This window comes from Dipodomys spectabilis, unplaced genomic scaffold (genome assembly GCF_019054845.1).
Source record: "Dipodomys spectabilis isolate Male_0828 unplaced genomic scaffold, ASM1905484v1 ptg000496l, whole genome shotgun sequence".
Taxonomy (NCBI): Eukaryota; Metazoa; Chordata; class Mammalia; order Rodentia; family Heteromyidae; genus Dipodomys; species Dipodomys spectabilis.
The window spans coordinates 764,261-782,442 of record NW_024871173.1 but is presented as its reverse complement, the minus strand read 5'-3'; the positions used below and the strand labels follow the sequence as shown (position 1 = coordinate 782,442).

The 18,182-nt window shown below is 48.1% G+C and overlaps 1 protein-coding gene across 4 annotated transcripts; it reads left to right on the top strand.

Moving 5' to 3' along the window:
• The first annotated feature begins 4,806 nt into the window (after positions 1–4,806).
• LOC122098933 (zinc finger protein 883-like) lies at positions 4,807–16,676 on the top strand. Of its 4 annotated transcripts, none has more exons than XM_042669479.1 (6): positions 4,807–4,884; positions 6,339–6,405; positions 10,814–10,945; positions 12,800–12,926; positions 13,168–13,260; positions 15,109–16,676. In XM_042669479.1, exons 3-6 carry the CDS (start codon positions 10,931–10,933, stop codon positions 16,653–16,655), a joined length of 1,782 nt encoding a protein of 593 aa, XP_042525413.1. In that variant the 5' UTR covers positions 4,807–4,884; positions 6,339–6,405; positions 10,814–10,930; the 3' UTR covers positions 16,656–16,676. The 4 variants fall into 4 exon arrangements, with proteins under 4 accessions (XP_042525413.1, XP_042525414.1, XP_042525415.1 ...); XM_042669480.1 differs by having other exon boundaries at positions 10,792–10,945; XM_042669481.1 differs by lacking the exon at positions 6,339–6,405 and having other exon boundaries at positions 4,817–4,884.
• The last annotated feature ends 1,506 nt before the right edge of the window (positions 16,677–18,182 follow it).

The window sequence follows — 18,182 nt, the reverse complement described above, 5'->3', positions numbered from 1 at the left end:
GCCATCCAAGGCTTGGGACTTGCTGGCTTTTGAATGTGTGATAGACAAGGAGTTGAAGTCTGAAGGATAGAGTTTGGTTGTGGTGGAATTGGAATTGTAGAGTGCAGATACTGCCCCAGGGCAAGGGAGTGCTGCTAGCTGGGGCACTGCCGGGAAAGCCTGGGGGCAACGAGACAGGATCTGAAGAAAGGGTGTTAGTGGGGAGGAACTGGAGATCAAGGAGCCCCACCTGGAGGAGAGGGAGACCCCCGAGTGGAACTAATACCTTCCTGGAAGAGGGAGGCACCATCTGATCTTGCTGCTTCCAGGTCAAGGAGGTGGGGAAAATGACTCCTTGGCCTGGGAGTCAAGTTTGCAGTCAGCATACTATTGTGCTAGTGAGTCACTACCCTGTGCCCCCATCCCCACACCCACTCGGGACAGTCACTGGCAAGGCTGCTGGTGCTTCCGTCCATCTTGGCTTATTTTCACACTTTCTCTCCTTGCAGTGCCTCAGGTACTCAGATGTGCCCACGACCCTAGGCTTGTCCCAATCTCTCAACCTCTACAGCCAGCTTAATCCTTTAGTGAGCTGATTACAGCATCCTGTAATTTCAGGAAGGTTACAGTGAGAGAGAACAGGAGTCAAGGATCCAATGTAAAGATGCAAGAACAGCTAGTGGTAGAACACTTGCCCAGCATGAGAAACCCCTCCTGGACCCAGTCCAGAAGTTCAGTGTTACTGTGTGTGTGTGAGAGAGAGACAGATAGAGAAGAGAAGCAGAGACAGAGACCAGTAAATATAGGAGAGTAGACCCACCTTGGATTGTGATATTTGTCCTATTTTCCGTGTCAGAGCCCAACTCCTGAGTGGCCTGTCGTCTCTGACAATCTACTACGTCAGATGCTGTTTAAGTCACAAGACCATTTTGTCCCAGCCTTGGGTATTTTGCCTCTTTCCAATCGAAGTACAGGAAAATACCATTTTTTTTCTTTTGGGCTATGTGATTAATGTAAATGATGGGAAGTGACAGATTAAATTCTCCAGTCATAAACTATTGATGAAACGTTTGGCTTACAGGGATAAAGCAAAACCTTCTGCATGAATAGCTCAGTAGAGAATGAATGGTTGTTTATCATACTTCTTTCACCATTAGCTGCAAATAACTTTCAAACAATTTAGTGTTTGACATCAATTTTAGTGTATCTCTGTCAGCCATTCTACCACTGACCACTGTAAGGGATGGCTATAGGCATCATCTTGACTGAACTAGGGGACTCCCAGCTGGTATGCACCTAGCATGGTTTCCTCCCAAGATGAACATCTGTGTATGAGGATCAGTCCTTACCAGCCATTAGTCATCAATAATCCTCAATCTCTGGCTGAGTAGGGGGTCAGGTTGAATAAGGGTGCTGAGGAAGGAGGAATCTTCTTCTTCATCATCGTTCTCGTGGAGCTGAACTCTGGGCCTGGGCGCTGTCCCTCAGTAAGTCAGCTCTACCTCTTGAGCCACAGCGCCACTTCCAATTTTCTAGTGGTTTATTGGAGATAAGAGTCTCACAGACTTTCCTGCCCTGGCTGGCTTTGAATCGTGATCATCAGATCTCAGCCTCCTGAGTAGCTAGGATTACAGGCGTGAGCCACTGGCACCCGGCTTCTTTTTTTATTTTTTGCCAGTCCTGGAGCTTGAACTCGGGCCTGGGCACTGTTCCTGAGCCTCTCTGTGCTCAAGGCTAGCACTCTACTACTCTAGCCACAGCACCGCATCCAGATTTTTCTGTTTATGTGGCACTGAGGAATCATACCCAAGGCTTCATGTGTGCTAGGCTAGCACTCTACCACTAAGCCACATTCCCAGACCAGTTAGCCATCTCTCCCTCAGCACTTGGCTCACCAGAGTATCACCATGCAAGTCCAGGGAGTCATTATGAATGGAAACCATCTCACATGGCTACTCTAAGGACACATTCTTGTCACATACATAGCCCTGGAGAGTCACTGAGAGGACCACAAGGACATTTCCCTTTGCCCTTGAGACCTTTTGAGATAAGGCAATGGGAATTTGTGCAAATATCACCACCTCAGAGTACAAATACAGATAGATTTTGGTTACAATTTGTTTGCTCTCAGGGCTGAGGCATTTCCAGGCTCCCAGAGTGATAGCCCAAATGCTACCACACAACATTATTCGCACTTGGGCAAGGCTTCTGAGCTGCACAGACACTAGGGCTATTTCCTGTCCAGCTATTTTGTCACCATTTCCAGTATACCATTGTGCTTGTCCTTTTTTTTTTTTTGTCTTTTTTTGACAGTCATGGGGCTTAAACTCTGGGCTTAGGTGCTGTCCCTCAGCTCTTCAGCTGGAGGTGAGCACTCTACTACTTGAGCCACAGTTCCACTTTGGGTTTTCTGGTGGTCAATTTGAGGTAAGAATCTCACAGACTTTCCTGCCTAGGCTGGCTTTGAACTGAGATCCTCATATCTCAGCTTCCTGAGTAGCTAGGATTACAGACGTGAGCCACCAGGGCCTGGCATAGCCCTAGCTTTTCTTTTCTTTTCTTTTTTTATTGGTTGTGGGGCCTGAACTCTGGGCCTGGGCGTTATCCCTCAGCTCTTCAGCTCAAGTCTAGTGTTCTACCACTTAAGCCACAGTGCCACTTCCAGTTTTCTGATGGTTTATTAGAGATGAGTCTCAGGGCCTTTCCGACTCCGGCTGGCTTTGAACTTTGATCCTCAGATCTCTGCCTCCTGAGTAGCTAGGATTACAGGTGTGATCCACCTGTGCCCGGCAGCCCTTTTTCTAGTGATACTTTCTTAATTGTGTGGAATGGGGGATTGTTAGAAACTATCTCTGGTTGGTTAGAAGTGACAACTGTGGATAGTAGAGGCAGTCCCATAAGACTGAGACTTTAACCTGTGTAATTATCAAATGGCACGGTAACCATAGTTGAGAGAGTTTAATAGGCCTTGTTAGTAGAGAGCTTTGCGTGGTTCTTGTACATGGTTGTTGCAAGCCAGCACGTGCCCCTTAACACACTGCACCCAAAGCACAAGTCAGCAACAGAGACTGGACTATGGAGTTGAGATTTGGGATGCCAGCTTCAGATCCCAATGTTCCATTCACCAAGGTTTTTTGTTGGTTTCCTATAGGAAAGTACGTGCACACAGTAAGGTTTAAACAGAACGAGTGGCAGCATTTTGTATACCAGCGGTGGCAGACCTCCTTATCTTGGGAATGAAAGCTTACAATTTGATTGTTTGTTTGTTTTTGGTCGGTCGTGGGGCTTGAACTCTGGGCCTGGGCGCTGTCCCTCAGCTCTTCAGCTCAAGGCGAGTGCTCTACCATTTGAGCTACAGCGCCACTTCCAAAGCTTACAATTTGATTAAACATTAGTCTACTCCCAAGCAGTTTAGGGTGGAAACAGCTCACACACCCAGTATAGAAATGGGAATTCTTGTTAAGCCAGGAGTGATTGACCTTTCCAGGAAACTCAGTCCTGAGAGTGGGAAGAAGGCCTTCCAAATTCCCAGTCCTTTCAGGTCTCACGCCTCAGCTTTTCTGGCTTTCACAAGTGGTTTCTACAAGGATTGCCTTAATGTTAGTGAGAAACAGAAAGCAATACTTTTTTTTTTTTTTTAACATTACGTAAGGTTATTTTATTTAAAAGATCATTCACAAAATACCATGTCCATAGTCCAGCCTTTTTTTTTTCTTTCTTTTTTTGGGTCCGGTTGTGGGGTCTGAACTCTGGGCCTGGGCGCTGTCCCTCAGCTCTTCAGCTCAAGGCTAGCGCTCTACCACTTGAGCCACAGCGCCACCTCCGGCTTTTTTCTTTTTGCTTATGTGGTGCTGAGGAATCGAACCCAGAGCCTCAGGCATGCAAGGCAAGCACTCTACCACTGAGCCACCTTCCCAGCCCCAGAAAGCAATTCTTATACAAAAGTCAGCATAAAGCCGGGCACTGGTGGCTCACACCGGCAAACCCAGCAGCTCGGGAGGCTGAAGTTTGAAGGCAGACGCTCGTGAGACTGTTTTGGCTTTGTTTGGCAGGCTTGGGGCTTGCACTCCGGAACTGGCGCTGTCCCTGAGTCCTTCTGCTCGAGGTGGCGCTCCACCACTGAGCGCAGCTCCACGTCTGGCGTTTTCTGTGGTGGTGAGGAATCGAACCCGGGGCCGCCTGCGCGCTAGGCCAGCTCCACCGCCCACCACAATCCCAGCCCCTCTGAGGTGCTTGCTCCCGTTATCCAGAACACTGGAAGCGGGGCCGTGGCTCCAACGGCCGAGCGCAGGGGCAGCGCCCAGGCCCCGAGTTCGAACCCCACAACCAACAAGAACTGTAAAGAAGCCGGGCGACGGGGCTCCCCGGTGCGGGGGGCTGAGGGCCCGTGCAAGGCCAGCGCGGGCGGGAAAGCCCGCCAGACTCAACGCCAGTGAGCCGCAGGACGCCGGAAGTGGCGCTGCGGCCCACGTGGCAGGGCGCCAGCCGGGGGCGCGGCTCGAGGACGGCGCCCAGGAAGCTGCCCGGGCTGGCCTCGAACCGCGGTCCTCAGACCTCAGCCGCCTGGCGCGAGCCACCGGCGCGGGCTTGTAGTTCGGAAGTTAAAGAAGAGGCGCCAGCCAGCGCTCGTTCCCGGGGGTGGGGACAGGCGGGGACGGTGCTAGCCGCCTCGCCCACCTCGTCCAAGGTCTCCGGTAGCACGGACTTGGCCCGGTTTAAGCGGGAACGCAACGTCTTGTGGGAAATGTAGTTTCCCCGCCCGTGACGTCAGCGCTCAAGGCCGCGGGGCTGGCGTTGCGAGTGCGCGCGCGCGTGCGCAGTTCCGGCCCCGTGCCATCTTGCCCACGGAGTCCCCCACGAGCGGGGGCTGTTCCCGCCTGTGCTGCCGCGGTCGGCGTTCCAAAGGTGAGCGAGGGGGCCGGGAGGAGAGTCCGCGGACCTGCCGGCCCGGGTCGGGCGGCGGCGGCGCCGCGAGGTCTGTCCCGCCGCCGGCCCCAGGTCCGGGCGCACTGACAGCCGACCCCCAGGTCTCGTCCACGCGTGGCCGCCGTCCGCGTGGGCTTCGGCCCACACAGGCCCGGGGCGCGGAGCGGCGGCGCCGGGGGCTTCGGCCCACACAGGCCCGGGGCGCGGAGCGGCGCCGGGGGCTTCGGCCCACACAGGCCCGGGGCGCGGAGCGGCGGCGCCGGGGGCTTCGGCCCACACACGCCCGGGGCGCGGAGCGGCGCCGGGGGCTTCGGCCCACACAGGCCCGGGGCGCGGAGCGGCGCCGGGGGCTTCGGCCCACACAGGCCCGGGGCGCGGAGCGGCGGCGCCGGGGGCTTCGGCCCACACAGGCCCGGGGCGCGGAGCGGCGGCGCCGGGGGCTTCGGCCCACACAGGCCCGGGGCGCGGAGCGGCGGCGCCGGGGGCTTCGGCCCACACAGGCCCGGGGCGCGGAGCGGCGCCGGGGGCTTCGGCCCACACACGCCCGGGGCGCGGAGCGGCGGCGCCGGGGGCTTCGGCCCACACAGGCCCGGGGCGCGGAGCGGCGGCGCCGGGGGCTTCGGCCCACACACGCCCGGGGCGCGGAGCGGCGGCGCCGGGGGCTTCGGCCCACACAGGCCCGGGGCGCGGAGCGGATGGAGGCCCCGGGCCCGGGCCTCCTCCAGCCCCGCGCGGGCTGCCGGCGCCGGCTGCTGCCGGGATGAGTGGGAGCCACGGGCCGCGCGGGCCCGCCGGCGCTGGGTATTCATGACCGGAGGCTCCCACACGGCCCCAGGGGACGTTGACGACCGCGCCCCCGACCTCCGCCCGTTTCTGCGTGGAGCCCTCGGGGTCCGGCTCTAGCTGGGCTCCAGTTGCTGTCCACACCCTCTTTTCTTTGGTCGGTCCTGGGGCCTGAACTCTGGGCCTGGGCGCTGTCCCTCAGCTCTTCAGCTCAAGGCGAGAGCTTGAGCCCTAGCGCCACTTCGGTGTTCTGGTGGTTCATTGGAGATCAGAGGCTCACGGACTTTCCTGCCCGGGCTGGCTTTGAACCTCGGTCCTCAGGTCCCAGCCTCCTGCTTAGCGAGGATGACAGGCGTGAGCCACCGGCACCCACCTACAGTGTATTTTATGAACAGATTTTATATGTCATAAAATAATGAAAACCAGGTATTGAAGTGTAAAAGTTGACTTTTGCTATTCACATGCCCCCTGTTAATGCCTGACATGTCTCAGAAACCCATCCAGTTGACATACATTGTAAGTTTTAAACTTTTCCATGGGTTTGTGAAGGTCTCCGATTGCATTTGACCTGTTCTAAGGCTTTCTCAAAACTCCACATATTTTTGTCTTTTGAAATAGTTCAGGCTCAATTCAAATTCACAATCCTTTAGTTACAGGCATGTACTGTTATACCGGAATTCGGGGACCCCCAGAAGACCACCAGAGACCACGATCAATGTAAGCAACAAAGAGCCGTTTATTGCAAGCTCGAGCTTGGTCCTCTGCGCACATGGTAACCGGTGACACTAAGAGGCCCTGAGCCTAGAATCAGCGCAGTTTTTATAGTATTGAACAAACAACCTTAAGGAACTTTTACATAAGAAATTACATGAGGGCTGGGAAGGTGGCTCAGTGGTAGAGTGCTTGCCTTGCATGCCTGAGGCCCTGGGTTCGATTCTTCAGCACCACAAAAGCAAAAAGAAAAAAGCTGGAAGTGGCGCTGTGGCTCAAGTGGTAGAGTGCTAGCCTTGAGCTGAAGAGCTGAGAGACAGCGCCCAGGCCCAGAGTTCAGGCCCCACGACCGGACACACACACACAGCTACAAACAAATTACATGATTGGTTAACATTTAAAGCAAGCTAAGCTTGGCAAATATGATTGGTTGACCTTTAATGTAGTTGGTCCATAGCTTGACCAAAAACGGTTATGAGTCATACCTGGACCAACAGAATGCATGGCATGTCTCGCCCTGGGCTCTGAAGAACCGGTTGTTCAAAAACTCTTAGTCCTAGGTGGCTGGGGGGGGCAACACCACTTGGGGGCTAACACCTGCCTTAATGGCTCCAAGAATTGTGCATGGCTTTCTGTCATAAATTCCTAGCACTGGGGCTAACGTGGGTCACGAGTCAAGTTGCAGAACTGAGATGGAGTGTTAAATAAAAATGGAGTTAATCTTATATATAAATGTTTCTTCCCTATGACTTTACTGCCCCGATCTCCGGGAGGGGCATTGCAGCTGTGGGGATAATTTCCAGACCTCCGGGAGGGGAGTTCTGGTGCTCTATCTTCTGAGGACTTTGCGCCCTTGGTCAGGGCTGCAAACCCTTTGAAGTCTTTTTTTTTTGGGTCCGGTCGTGGGACCTGAACTCTGGGTCTGGGTGCTGTCCCTCAGCTCTTCAGCTCAAGGCTAGTGCTCTACCACTTGAGCCACAGTGCCACTTCCCGGTTTTTTCTTTTTGCTTATGTGGTGCTGAGGAATTGAACTCAGGGCCTCAGGCATGCAAGGCAAGCGCTCTACCACGCTCTACCACTGATCTACCTTTCCAGCCCTTGAAGTCTTTTTTTTTTTTTTTTTATTTGGTCGGTCGTGGGGCTTGAACTCTGGGCCTGGGCGTTGTCCCTCAGCTCTTGGCGAGCGCTCTACCACTTGAGCTACAGTGCCACTTCCGGTTTTCTGGTGGTTTATTGGATATAAGAGTCTCACGGTCTCTCCTGCCCCGGCTGGCTTTGAACCGTGATCCTCAGATCTCAGCCTCCTGAGTAGCTAGGATTACAGGCGTGAGCCACCAGCGCCCGGCTCCCTTGAAGTCTTTTACTAAGCAACTGTAGGCTCCCAGGCTGACATTCCACTATTGAGTAACTAAAACCAGTCACAGTTAAAATCATACAAAAACCATAAAATCATCTAGCACAAAGCAATTCGTACAGAAGCAAAAATAAGCAGTTAGTAATCATAACTTCTAATTTCTATTACATTAAGCATTAATGTTACTCCATGCCTTTTAATAAATTCATTCAGGGGGTGCTTGCCTACTTTGATGAGGACAGTTCAGTTTTCTGCCTCTTTGACTCCACTCCTCAAGGTTTTAGCAGAGTTTTTAGCAAGCAAAGGTACAGAAGCAAAAATGGCTGTTAGCACGTCTATATACCACCATTCCTGGCCTCCCATATAATTTTATTTAAGAATGTATGTGTTGAGCTTTTGGGAGCTTAGGTGCATGAACATTTGCTGGGTAAGCACCTAATTTTTAAAAAAAGCTTAATGTCTCATCAGACATCGGTGGCTCACACCTGTCATCCTAGCTACTCAGGAGACTGAGATCTGAGGATTGGGGTTCAAAGCCACCTGGGGCAGGATTATCTCCAGAAAAGAGGAAGTGGCACTGTGGCTAGCCTAGAGCTAAAAAGCCAATTTGGGATAGGGCGTAGGCCCAGAGTTCAAGCCCCACAACCAACCAAAAAAAAAAACAAGACAAGGGCTGGGAAGGTGGCTCAGTGGTAGAGCGCTTGCCTTGCATGCGTGAGGCCCTGGGTTCGATTCCTCAACACCACATAAGCAAAAAGAAAAAATCCAGAAGCGGAGTTGTGGCTCAAGTGGTACAGTGCTAGCCTTGAGCTGAAGAGTTGAGGGACAGTGCCCAGGCCCAGAGTTCAGGCCAATGACGGGACCCCCCCCCCCCAAAAAAAAAAAAAAAAAAAGACAAAAATAATTTCTCAACTCAAGTAAACCAGCTTTTTTTTCCTTTCTATTCTGTGTGGATCTGCATCTTGTGGGGATAGGTCTTGAGCTAGAGTTGCTTGGATCACAGATGAGGCTTTAGTCTTTTGACAGGTGGTTCACTCCAGAGTTTAGAGATTTGTGCTTTTTTGTTGTCAGCACTGGTGGTGCTTGACTTCAGGGCCAGGGTGCTGCCCTTGAGCCTTTTCACTTAAGACTAGCTTCTCTTCTGGCTTTTTGGTAGTTAATTAGAGATAAAAGTTTAATAGAGGGCTGGGAAGGTGGCTCAGTGGTAGAGCGCTTGCCTTGCATGCATAAGGCCCTGGGTTCGATTCCTCAGCACCACATAAGCAGGGGGAAAAATAAAAAGCTGGAAGTGGCGCTGTGGCTCAAGTGTTAGAGTGCTAGCCTTTAGCTAAAGAGCTGAGGGACAGTGCCCAGGCCCAGAGTTCAGGCCCATGACGGACCCCCCCCCCCCCCAAGTCTAATAGTCCCTTCCAAGGCTGGTTTCAAACAGTAATTCAAAGATCTCTGGAGATCTCAGTTCTCAGGCCTCCCAAGTAGCTAGGATTACAGGTGTGAGCCAGTGGTACTTTTTTGAGTAAGTCTCAAGTTCCCTCAGAATAGCCTCAATCCTTTTCACAATATGACCATGCCTAGTGGGCAAGCAACAATGGGGAATCTATATTTGTACCTCATGAACCGTTTTTCCATTTGCCAATGGCAAAGCCCAGTCCTTCCTTCCTTCCTTCCTTTTCCTCTCACTCTTCTCTATTGTCAATTTGGGTGGGGGTCCAGTTGTGGGGCCTAAACTCTGGGCCTGGGCGCTGTCCCTCAGCTCTTCAGCTCAAGGCTAGCGCTCTACCACTTGAGCCACAGCACCACTTCCGGATTTTTTTTTCTGCTTATGTGGTGCTGAAGAATCGAACCCAGGGCCTCAGGCATGCAAGGCAAGCGCTCTACCACTGAGCCACCTTCCCAGCCCTTCTCTATTTTCAATTTATTGGAGGTAAGAGTCTCATGGACTTTCCTGCCTGGGCTGGCTTTGAACTGCAGTCCTCAGATCTCAACCTCATGAGAGTAGCTGAGATTACAGGTGTGAGCCACTGGAGCCTGGCTCTTCCTTAGCTTTTTATGCTCAAGTCCGGCACTCTACCACTCAAGCCAAATCTACACGTGCAGCATTTTTCTGGGTAATTGGAAATAACTTTTTGGGTTTTTAAAATTTTTTTTTTAATTTATTTTTTGCCAGTCATGGGTCCTGAACTCTGGGTCTGGGCGCTGTCCCTCAGCTCTTCAGCTCAAGGCTAGCGCTCTACCACTTGAGCTACAGTGCCACTTCTGGCTTTTTCTGCTTATGTGGTGCTGAGGAATCGAACCCAGGGCCTCATTCATGCAAGGCAAGCACTCTACCACTGAGCCACCTTCTCAGCCCCAGAAATAACTTTTTGGATATGTCTGCCTGGGCTGGCTTTGAACCAAAATCCTCAGATCTCAGCCTCCTGCATAGCTAGGATGACAGGCGTGAGCTGCCTGAGCATGGCTATAATAGTAATTTTATTAATAATAAAATGTTCTAGCTGGACCCTGGTGGCTCACACCTATAATCCTAGCTACTCAGGAGGCTGAGATCTTAGGATTGCAGTTCTAAGCCAGCCCAGACAGGAAAGTCCGTGAGACTCTCCAGTTAACCACCAGAAAACCAGAAGTGGCACTGTGGCTCAAGTGCTAGAACACTAGTCTTGAGCTGAAGAGATCAGGGACAGTGCACAGGCCCAGAGTTCAAGTCCCATGGCTGACAAAAACAAATACTCCTATTTAGTTTAAATGATATACATATTTGAATTTTTAATTATTTTTAAATATTTTTTACCTTTTATAAAGGTGATGTACAGAGCAGAGAGTTTATGGTTACAAAAGTCACTCCTTCCCTTGCACTCTCCCAGTTAAATTATATTTTTAGCTAATATAATTGTTGCTAAGTCAGTAGATAATCATGTTGTTAATCCCTAATTAAGTTGTATGTTGTATTATTATCATGATGTATATTGTATGTTTTCAGCCAAATATTTATTGCCCTGTTGAAGTGTGAAGGACTATTCTACAGAAAAGCTTTTTCTTTTCAGTTCTCCTTTTTGTGTTTCCTAGCTCATGCACAGAAAAATTTGAGTGGGAAAGTGAACATCGAGTATCCCCAGTTCTGAGTCCACGTCACTCACATTTCTCCCAGTTTCCACAGAGATCTGGCTCCGAGAGCACCAAAATATGAGTATGTCTCTGGTGAGTCGTTTTTCATTTTGTTTTGTACTGTATTTTAAGTGTTTTATGAGGTCTATAACTTAAAATGAAAATGTAGAAATAGCCAGGTACTGGTGGTTCATGCCTGTAATCCTAGCAACTGAAGTTGGAGGAGGATCACAATTCAAAGCCAGCCCAGACAGGAAGTCTGTGAGACCTTTTTTTAATTTTTGACATGATGGGGCTTGAACTCTGGGCCTGGGTGCTGTCCCTCAGCTCTTCAGCTCAAGGGTAGTGCTCTGCCACTTGAACCACAGCACCCCTTCCAGTTTTCTGGCTATTTATTGGAGATAAGTCTCATGGATTTTCCTGCCCAGGCTCGCTTTGAACCGAGGTCCTCAGATCTCAGCCTCCTGAGTAGCTAAGATCACAGGCGTGAGCCACCAGCACCAGTGAACATTGTGTTTTTTGGCAAAACATTACAGCTTTTTTGGACTATAATGCACTCAAGTGTCTTATTGCAGTTCTAAGATTTCAGATCTTTTTTTTAATTTTTTTTTATTTTTGAGGGGGGGAGGTCAGTGGTGGGGCTTGAACTCAGGGCCTGGGTGCTGTCCCTGAGCCTCTTTGTGCTCAAGGCTAGCACTCTTCCACTTGAAAACTCAGCTCTGACCCAGGCCTCCAGCCCCTTTGTTTTGTGCATGTGCTAGTTATTTTGAGGTAGGGTCTTATTGTCTGCCCAGGTAGACAACTATTTTAGGATCTGTTATAGCTGCGGTGCTAAGTGGTTGAGAAAAGAGGCTCCTTGAGCTCTGGACAGTCAGCACAGCAGTTAGGCATCTCTGGCTCTTCTGGTTTCTGTCTCTAGCCTCAGCTCTCTGCTGTCACCAGGCTTCCTACTACTGCTATCCCTTGTTGTCTCTGTCACCACCTCTCCCCCCTCTTTCTCAGCCTGGCCCTCTCCAGCATTCGTTAGCTGCTCTCTCATTGCTACCTTCACTGCAATTATCTACTGCAACTTTCATGGTCTTTTCTTTTTTTCTTTTGTTGGTCACAGGACTTGAACTCAGGGCCTAGTTGCTCTCCTTGGGCTCTTTTGCTCAAGCCTAGCATTCTACCATTTTAAGCCACAGCTCCACGTCTGGTTTTCTGGTTGTTAATTGGAAATAAGTCTCATTGACTTTCCTGCTGGCTTTAAACCATGATCCTCACTCAGACTCCTGAGTAGTTAGTATTACAAGTGTGAGCCATCAGTGACCACTTGACCAGTCCTTCCTCTGTTTCACTAACTCAGCCTCCTCTACAGATAAACAACTTTGGAAAGATTAGCTGGACGCCAGTGGCTCAGGCCTGTAATCCTAGCTGCTCAGGAGGCTGAGATCTGAGGGTCACGGTGAAAGTCGCGATCAGCCTTGAGCTGAAGAGCTCAGGATCAGGGCCCAGGCCCAGCCCCATGACCAAAAAAAAAAGAAAGAAACAAAGATTGATTCTAGTCATGGGTTCAGAAGTCTTAGTCTATTATGGCAGAAAGGAAGTGACAGAGAAGCAGCAGTTTACTGTTTTGATCTGAAGCCAGCTCAGGCAGACAACTATGAAAGCCTTATCGCCAACTAACCAGTAAAAAACTGGAAGTGGAGAGAAGCTCTAATGGTAGAAAACAGTCTTGAGAAAAAAGCTGAGACACAGCCCTGAGTTCAAGCTGTAGTACTAGTGCACACGTTCATGCATGTGTGCACACACACACAGAACTGAGTATTCTGTGATTTTCTTTTCTCCTGTTAATGTGGAGTAAAGAACCGGCTCCTGTGTAAGACATACACACACACCAGTGTACTCCCAGGTTGTTCTTGTGACCAAATGTGGTGACTTGGGTTGAGTAGTAATGTGCCACTACAGGAATTGGTGTCATTTGAGGACGTGTCTGTGGACTTCAGCTGGGAAGAGTGGCAGGACCTGAGCAGTGCTCAGCGGGCCTTGTACAGGGACGTGATGCTGGAGACCTACAGTAGCCTTGCGTCCTTGGGTGAGTAAAATTGCCAATAACTCCCAGAAGCAGCATTTTCTTTGTTGGTGAACCAGCTTACCATTTGTAATGGTAAGTGCTTTTTTGGTGTAGAATTCCAGACAATGGAATGTGTCACCCTCTCTAACAAAAGGTTCAAATGACCCCTGCACTAAATACTTCCTCAAGGTGAGTTGTTAGCATTCTTCACAAGATTAGAATTAATAGTTTGGCAAAACCCTATATTATATCTCATTTACAGGGCATTTCATGACCAAACCTGCCGTGATTTTCAAATTGGAGCAAGGAGCAGAGCCATGGATGGTTAATGGACCTCCAAACCAGAGCTGCTCAGGTCAGTCTGCTCCCTGCCCAGGCAGGGAGCCAGGGACCAGGAAAGCTGAGCAGATGTTGCTACCACTGATCTGTAAAGGTCCATTTGTATAGTATCCACTGAGGGTTCTTGACTGATATATCTCCACCTTTTATTTTGCTTAACATTTTGTTATATTTATCCCAATATTTAATATCTATCCCTACCTTCTACCTTAGATGGTTTTCTTTGCTATACACTTTTCTGTTGCTCTCATTTTCTACATTTGCATATGCCAATTTTTTAGACATTTATAGACCTGATTTATTTATTTATTTAGCCAGTCCTGGGGCTTGAACTCAGGGCCTGGGTACTGTTCCTGAGCTTCGTTTGCTCGAGGCTAGCACTTGAACACTTGAACCACAGCACCATTTCTGGCTTTTTCTGTTTACATGGTTTTTCTGTTTACTGAGGAATCAAACCCAGGGCTTCATGCATGCTGGGTAAGCACTCTATCTACCACTAAGCCACATTATAGCTGTATTTACAACAGCAATGATAAAAATAATGTCCTTTTTTATGGAGCTTACATTCTGATGAGTATGTAAAGTAGATTTCCCATGCCTGTGACAAGATAACCTAAAAATTAATAACTTAAAGATTCCAGTCATGGCAGAAAGGAGGTGGCCGAGAAGAAGCAGTTTACCTTGGGACAGCCAGGAAGCAGAAAGAAAAAGGAGGCTTGCACTAGCTGCCATTCCCCATCCTTTCATTTCTTCCAGGCCTTACCTTTAGTGCCACTAACATTCAGGCAAGCCTTCTTTCTGGAAATGCCCTTAGACACCGAGGGTTTTCTCTCAAATCAAGTTGACAGTCAAAATTAACCATCACAAGTGGTTGGGTTAGAACTGAAATCAGCATTTGTAATTAGTGGGGAAAGAAATGAGAAGTGATAATTTAGGAAGGATGGTCAGACAAGACAGTTTTAGGGGATTATTATTTACTTTGGCCTAGCTGTATTTGATCTAATGTAGTTCACTGGTAAATAGCCTCTGCAGGAGTCAAGAGGTCATGGGTTTACTGTCAGTGATACAAATTTGTTATTTAGAATCGTATTTGTAGAGGAGGTCATCTACAGTTGATAAGGAGATGAGAGAAGTCCAAGAGTGAAATCTATACGTCACAACATCATAAATCATGAGGAGGATCCAGGACAGGAACATGGAAAGAGGTTTCAAACATGGGAGAAAACCAGAATAATCTGGGTCATTATCCATGGGAACCAATTTTTTTTTTGTCGGTCATGGGGCTTGAACTCTGGGCCTGGGTACTGGCCTGCACTCTTCAGCTCAAGGCAACTGCTCTACCTCTTGAGCCACAGCGCCATTTCCGGGTTTCTAGTGGTTTTTATTGGAGAGCAGAGTCTCACGGACTTTACTATCTAAGCTGGCTTTGAACTAAAAGTAAAAAAACTAAACAAGCTTGAAAAATGCATGTAATTTATTATGTTATAATGTAACTACATTTATAATTATTGTGTAATTATTTTGTTATAAAGTCAATAAGAAGAGTCCTATCAGGCTAGGAATATGGCTTAGTGATAGACTGCATACATAAAGCCCTGGGTTTGATTCCTCTACCACATAAACAGAAAAGGCCAGAAATGGTACTGTAGCTTGAGCAAAAGAAGCTCAGGAGCAGTGCCCAGGCCCTCTGTTCAAGCCCCAGGACTGGCAAAAAATAAAAATAGAAAAGAAGAGCCATACAGTTCAATACTTGTGATTTTCAAACCTTATGTCACAGTGGTAGGAAGAAACTTTACCTTTACATGAACATTCTGTTGAAATGCTTCATGGATTTGTTTTGTTTTTCTTTTCTTTCTCATTTCAGAGATCCAGAGATTTGAAGACCTAATAGAGAAAAACCAAGAAAGTCACAATAGACATTTGTGGCAAGTTCCTAGCAACACCAACATATCAAATGGGGAAAGAGCTAAAGGAGGAAAAACACTTAACTTAAGCTTAAAACAATTTTCAAATGTGCTTATAAATAATGGAAACTATTCAAGGAAGATCCCTCAGGAGTTTAACAACATACATGAAAACATGCTTCTCTCTAACATGCTCAAAGAGACCTGTACTGGAGGGAAATCTGAAGATTGTAGTATAACTGGGAAAGCTCTCACATACTGTGCACTTCTTAAGCAAAATCACAAGAGTCCCACTGGAGAAGAGCATTTTGAATGTAGTGGACAAGGGAAAAACTTCAACTCAGAGGTACTGTTACCATCACACAAGAGGGTTAATGTGGAGATCTGTACGTACAGTGCCTATGAGTCAGCCGTTGCTCAAGGAAATACACAGGACGGGAAGAAAAACTTTGAATGTAAATTATGTGGGAAAGCTTTCTTTAAAATATCTAACCTTACTAAACATCAAAAAATGCACACAGGAAAAGAACCCTATAAATGTAATGAATGCAAGAAATCCTTCTACAGGAAATCAGTCCTCACAGTTCATCAGAGAACACATACAGGAGAGAAGCCCTATGCATGTAATGAATGTGAAAAATCCTTCTCTCAAAAGTCAAGCCTTATTACGCATCAAAAAATCCACACAGGGGATAGACCTTACCAATGCTATGAATGTGGAAAGTGCTTTTACCAAAAGTCAGCCCTTAGTACACATAGCAGGATTCATACAGGAGAGAAACCCTATGAATGTCAGGAATGTAAGAAAGCCTTCTGTCAGAAGTCAGGCCTCACTACACATCAGAGAATTCATACCAAAGAAAAACCCTATGAATGTAATGAGTGTGGGAAAACTTTCTGCATGAAGTCAAATCTCACAATGCATCTCAGAACCCACACAGGGGAAAAACCCTTTGTGTGTAAGGAATGTGGAAAAACCTTTTGCCAGAAGGCAAACCTCAGGCGGCACGAGAGCATTCACACAGGGGAGAAACCTTATGCATGTACAGAATGTGGGAAAGCTTTCTACCAGAAGTTAGAGCTCACCAAACATGTGAGAATTCACACTGGGGAGAAACCTTATGAGTGTAATGAATGTGGAAAGTCCTTTTGTGTTAAATCAAACCTCAGCTCACATCAGAGAACTCACACTGGTGAAAAGCCACATGGATGTAAATACTGCAAGAGAACATTCTGCCATAAGTCAGATCTCACTATACATCAAAGAATTCACACAGGCGAGAAACCCTATGAGTGTAATGACTGTGGGAAAACATTTTGCCTGAAGTCAGCCCTCACTAAACATCATAGAACTCACACAGGGGAAAAGCCCTATGAATGTTTTAAGTGTGGAAGAGCCTTTTGCCAGAAGTCACACCTCAGCAGGCATCAAAAAATTCATACAGGGAAAGGTCTGCATGGTAGGGCCAGGCGCTGGTGGCTCACACCTGTAATCCTAGCTACTTAGGCTGAGATCTGAGAACCACAGTTCAAAGCCAGCCTGGGCAGGAAAGTCTATGACTCTTTAATCTCAAATTAATCACCAAAAAGCTGGAAGTAGAGCTGTGGCTCAAGTGACACAATATTATCCATGTGCAAAAAAGCTCAAAGGGAAAGTGTCCAGGCCCCAAGCTTAATACCCAGACTACTGGAAAAATGTTTTTCAAAAGCCATTCCCTCTTCATGTATGTATATGCTTAGATTTTTTTAGCCTTCTTGCAGGCATAACCATGTAACTGGGCTGTGTAGTACAATACAGACATGAGTGATGGCCAAGGAACAAAGTCTCCTGTCCTCTGAATTACTGGTTTACTGACGACATCAGGGTGGCCTTGGAGCTATGTCGGAGAAGGGCAGCGGTCAGGAGATCTAACCACTTAAATCCCCAAACGGTGAGAAATAAATACTCCGTTGAGCCATTGTGTGATCTGTTTGGGTTGCCACATAATTCACTACAGTAAATTGAATGTTGTAAAGAAGTCTCCAGGTTCTGTATATCAAAAAATTAATACGGGAGAAAAACCTACCTTGTATTTTTCCCCAGGTCAGTTTATTTTTTGGTCAGTCCTGGGGCTTGAACTCTGGGCCTGGACACTATCTCTCAGTTTGTCAGCTCAAGGCTAGCATTCTACCACAGTGCTACTTCCAGTTTTCTGAGTGGTTTACTGGAGATAAGAGTCTCACAGGTCAGTTGATGGAAAAACCAAAAACCCCAAGGGAGTACATTGTCACAAATTGAGGGTTATTTTTCAGGAAAGGATATCAACAAGAATGCGTTAAAGCTTCCAACTTCACGTATTAGAATTTGTAAAATGGGCCAGGTACTGTTGTCACATCCCTGTAATCCCAGCTCTCAGGCTGAGATCTAAGGATGTAGGTTCAAAGTCAGCCTGGGCAATAAAACTCCACGAGACACCTCTAAATAGACACAAAAAGCTGAAAGTTAGAGTTGTGGCACAAGTGGTAGAGCACTAACCTTCAGCAAAAGAGCTCAGGGACATGTATCACCTTTAGAGTAACCACTCTATAAGCAAGATTTAGAAAGGCAAAAATGTCACCCCCCTCCCCAGAAAAAAGCTCAGAGATGGTGTCCAAACCCACAGTTCACGCCCTATTACTGACAAGGAGAGCAGGGCTAGGAATGTGGCTTAGTAGAATACTGCTTGCCTAGTATACATGAATCCACGGGTTCTACTCCTCAGTAACACTGGATCAAGTGGTAGAATGCAGGCCTTTAGCAAAAGCAGTTCAGGGACAGTGCCCATGCCCTGAGTTCAAGTTCCAGGACTGGCAAAAATGTTCCTAAGACCACATCTCCAAAATAGCAACAAAGGCAGGGCTAGAGGTGTGGCTCCAGTGGTAGAATAAGTGAGCCGAGCAAGTGCTAGGCCTTGAGTTCAAGCTATGGTACAATAATTTGGAAAAAGGAAACTGGTGCCTGGTTAGCAAGCACAGAACCTTGATAATGTAAACAAGTGCACATTGGAAGGAGATG

Bases quoted from the DNA above. Each gene is read 5' to 3' on its own strand.
- LOC122098933 (XM_042669479.1), top strand. The intron at 12,927-13,167 runs GTGAGTAAAATT...TCTCATTTACAG, and splicing joins CAGTAGCCTTGCGTCCTTGG to GGCATTTCATGACCAAACCT. The intron at 13,261-15,108 runs GTCAGTCTGCTC...TTCTCATTTCAG, and splicing joins TCCAAACCAGAGCTGCTCAG to AGATCCAGAGATTTGAAGAC.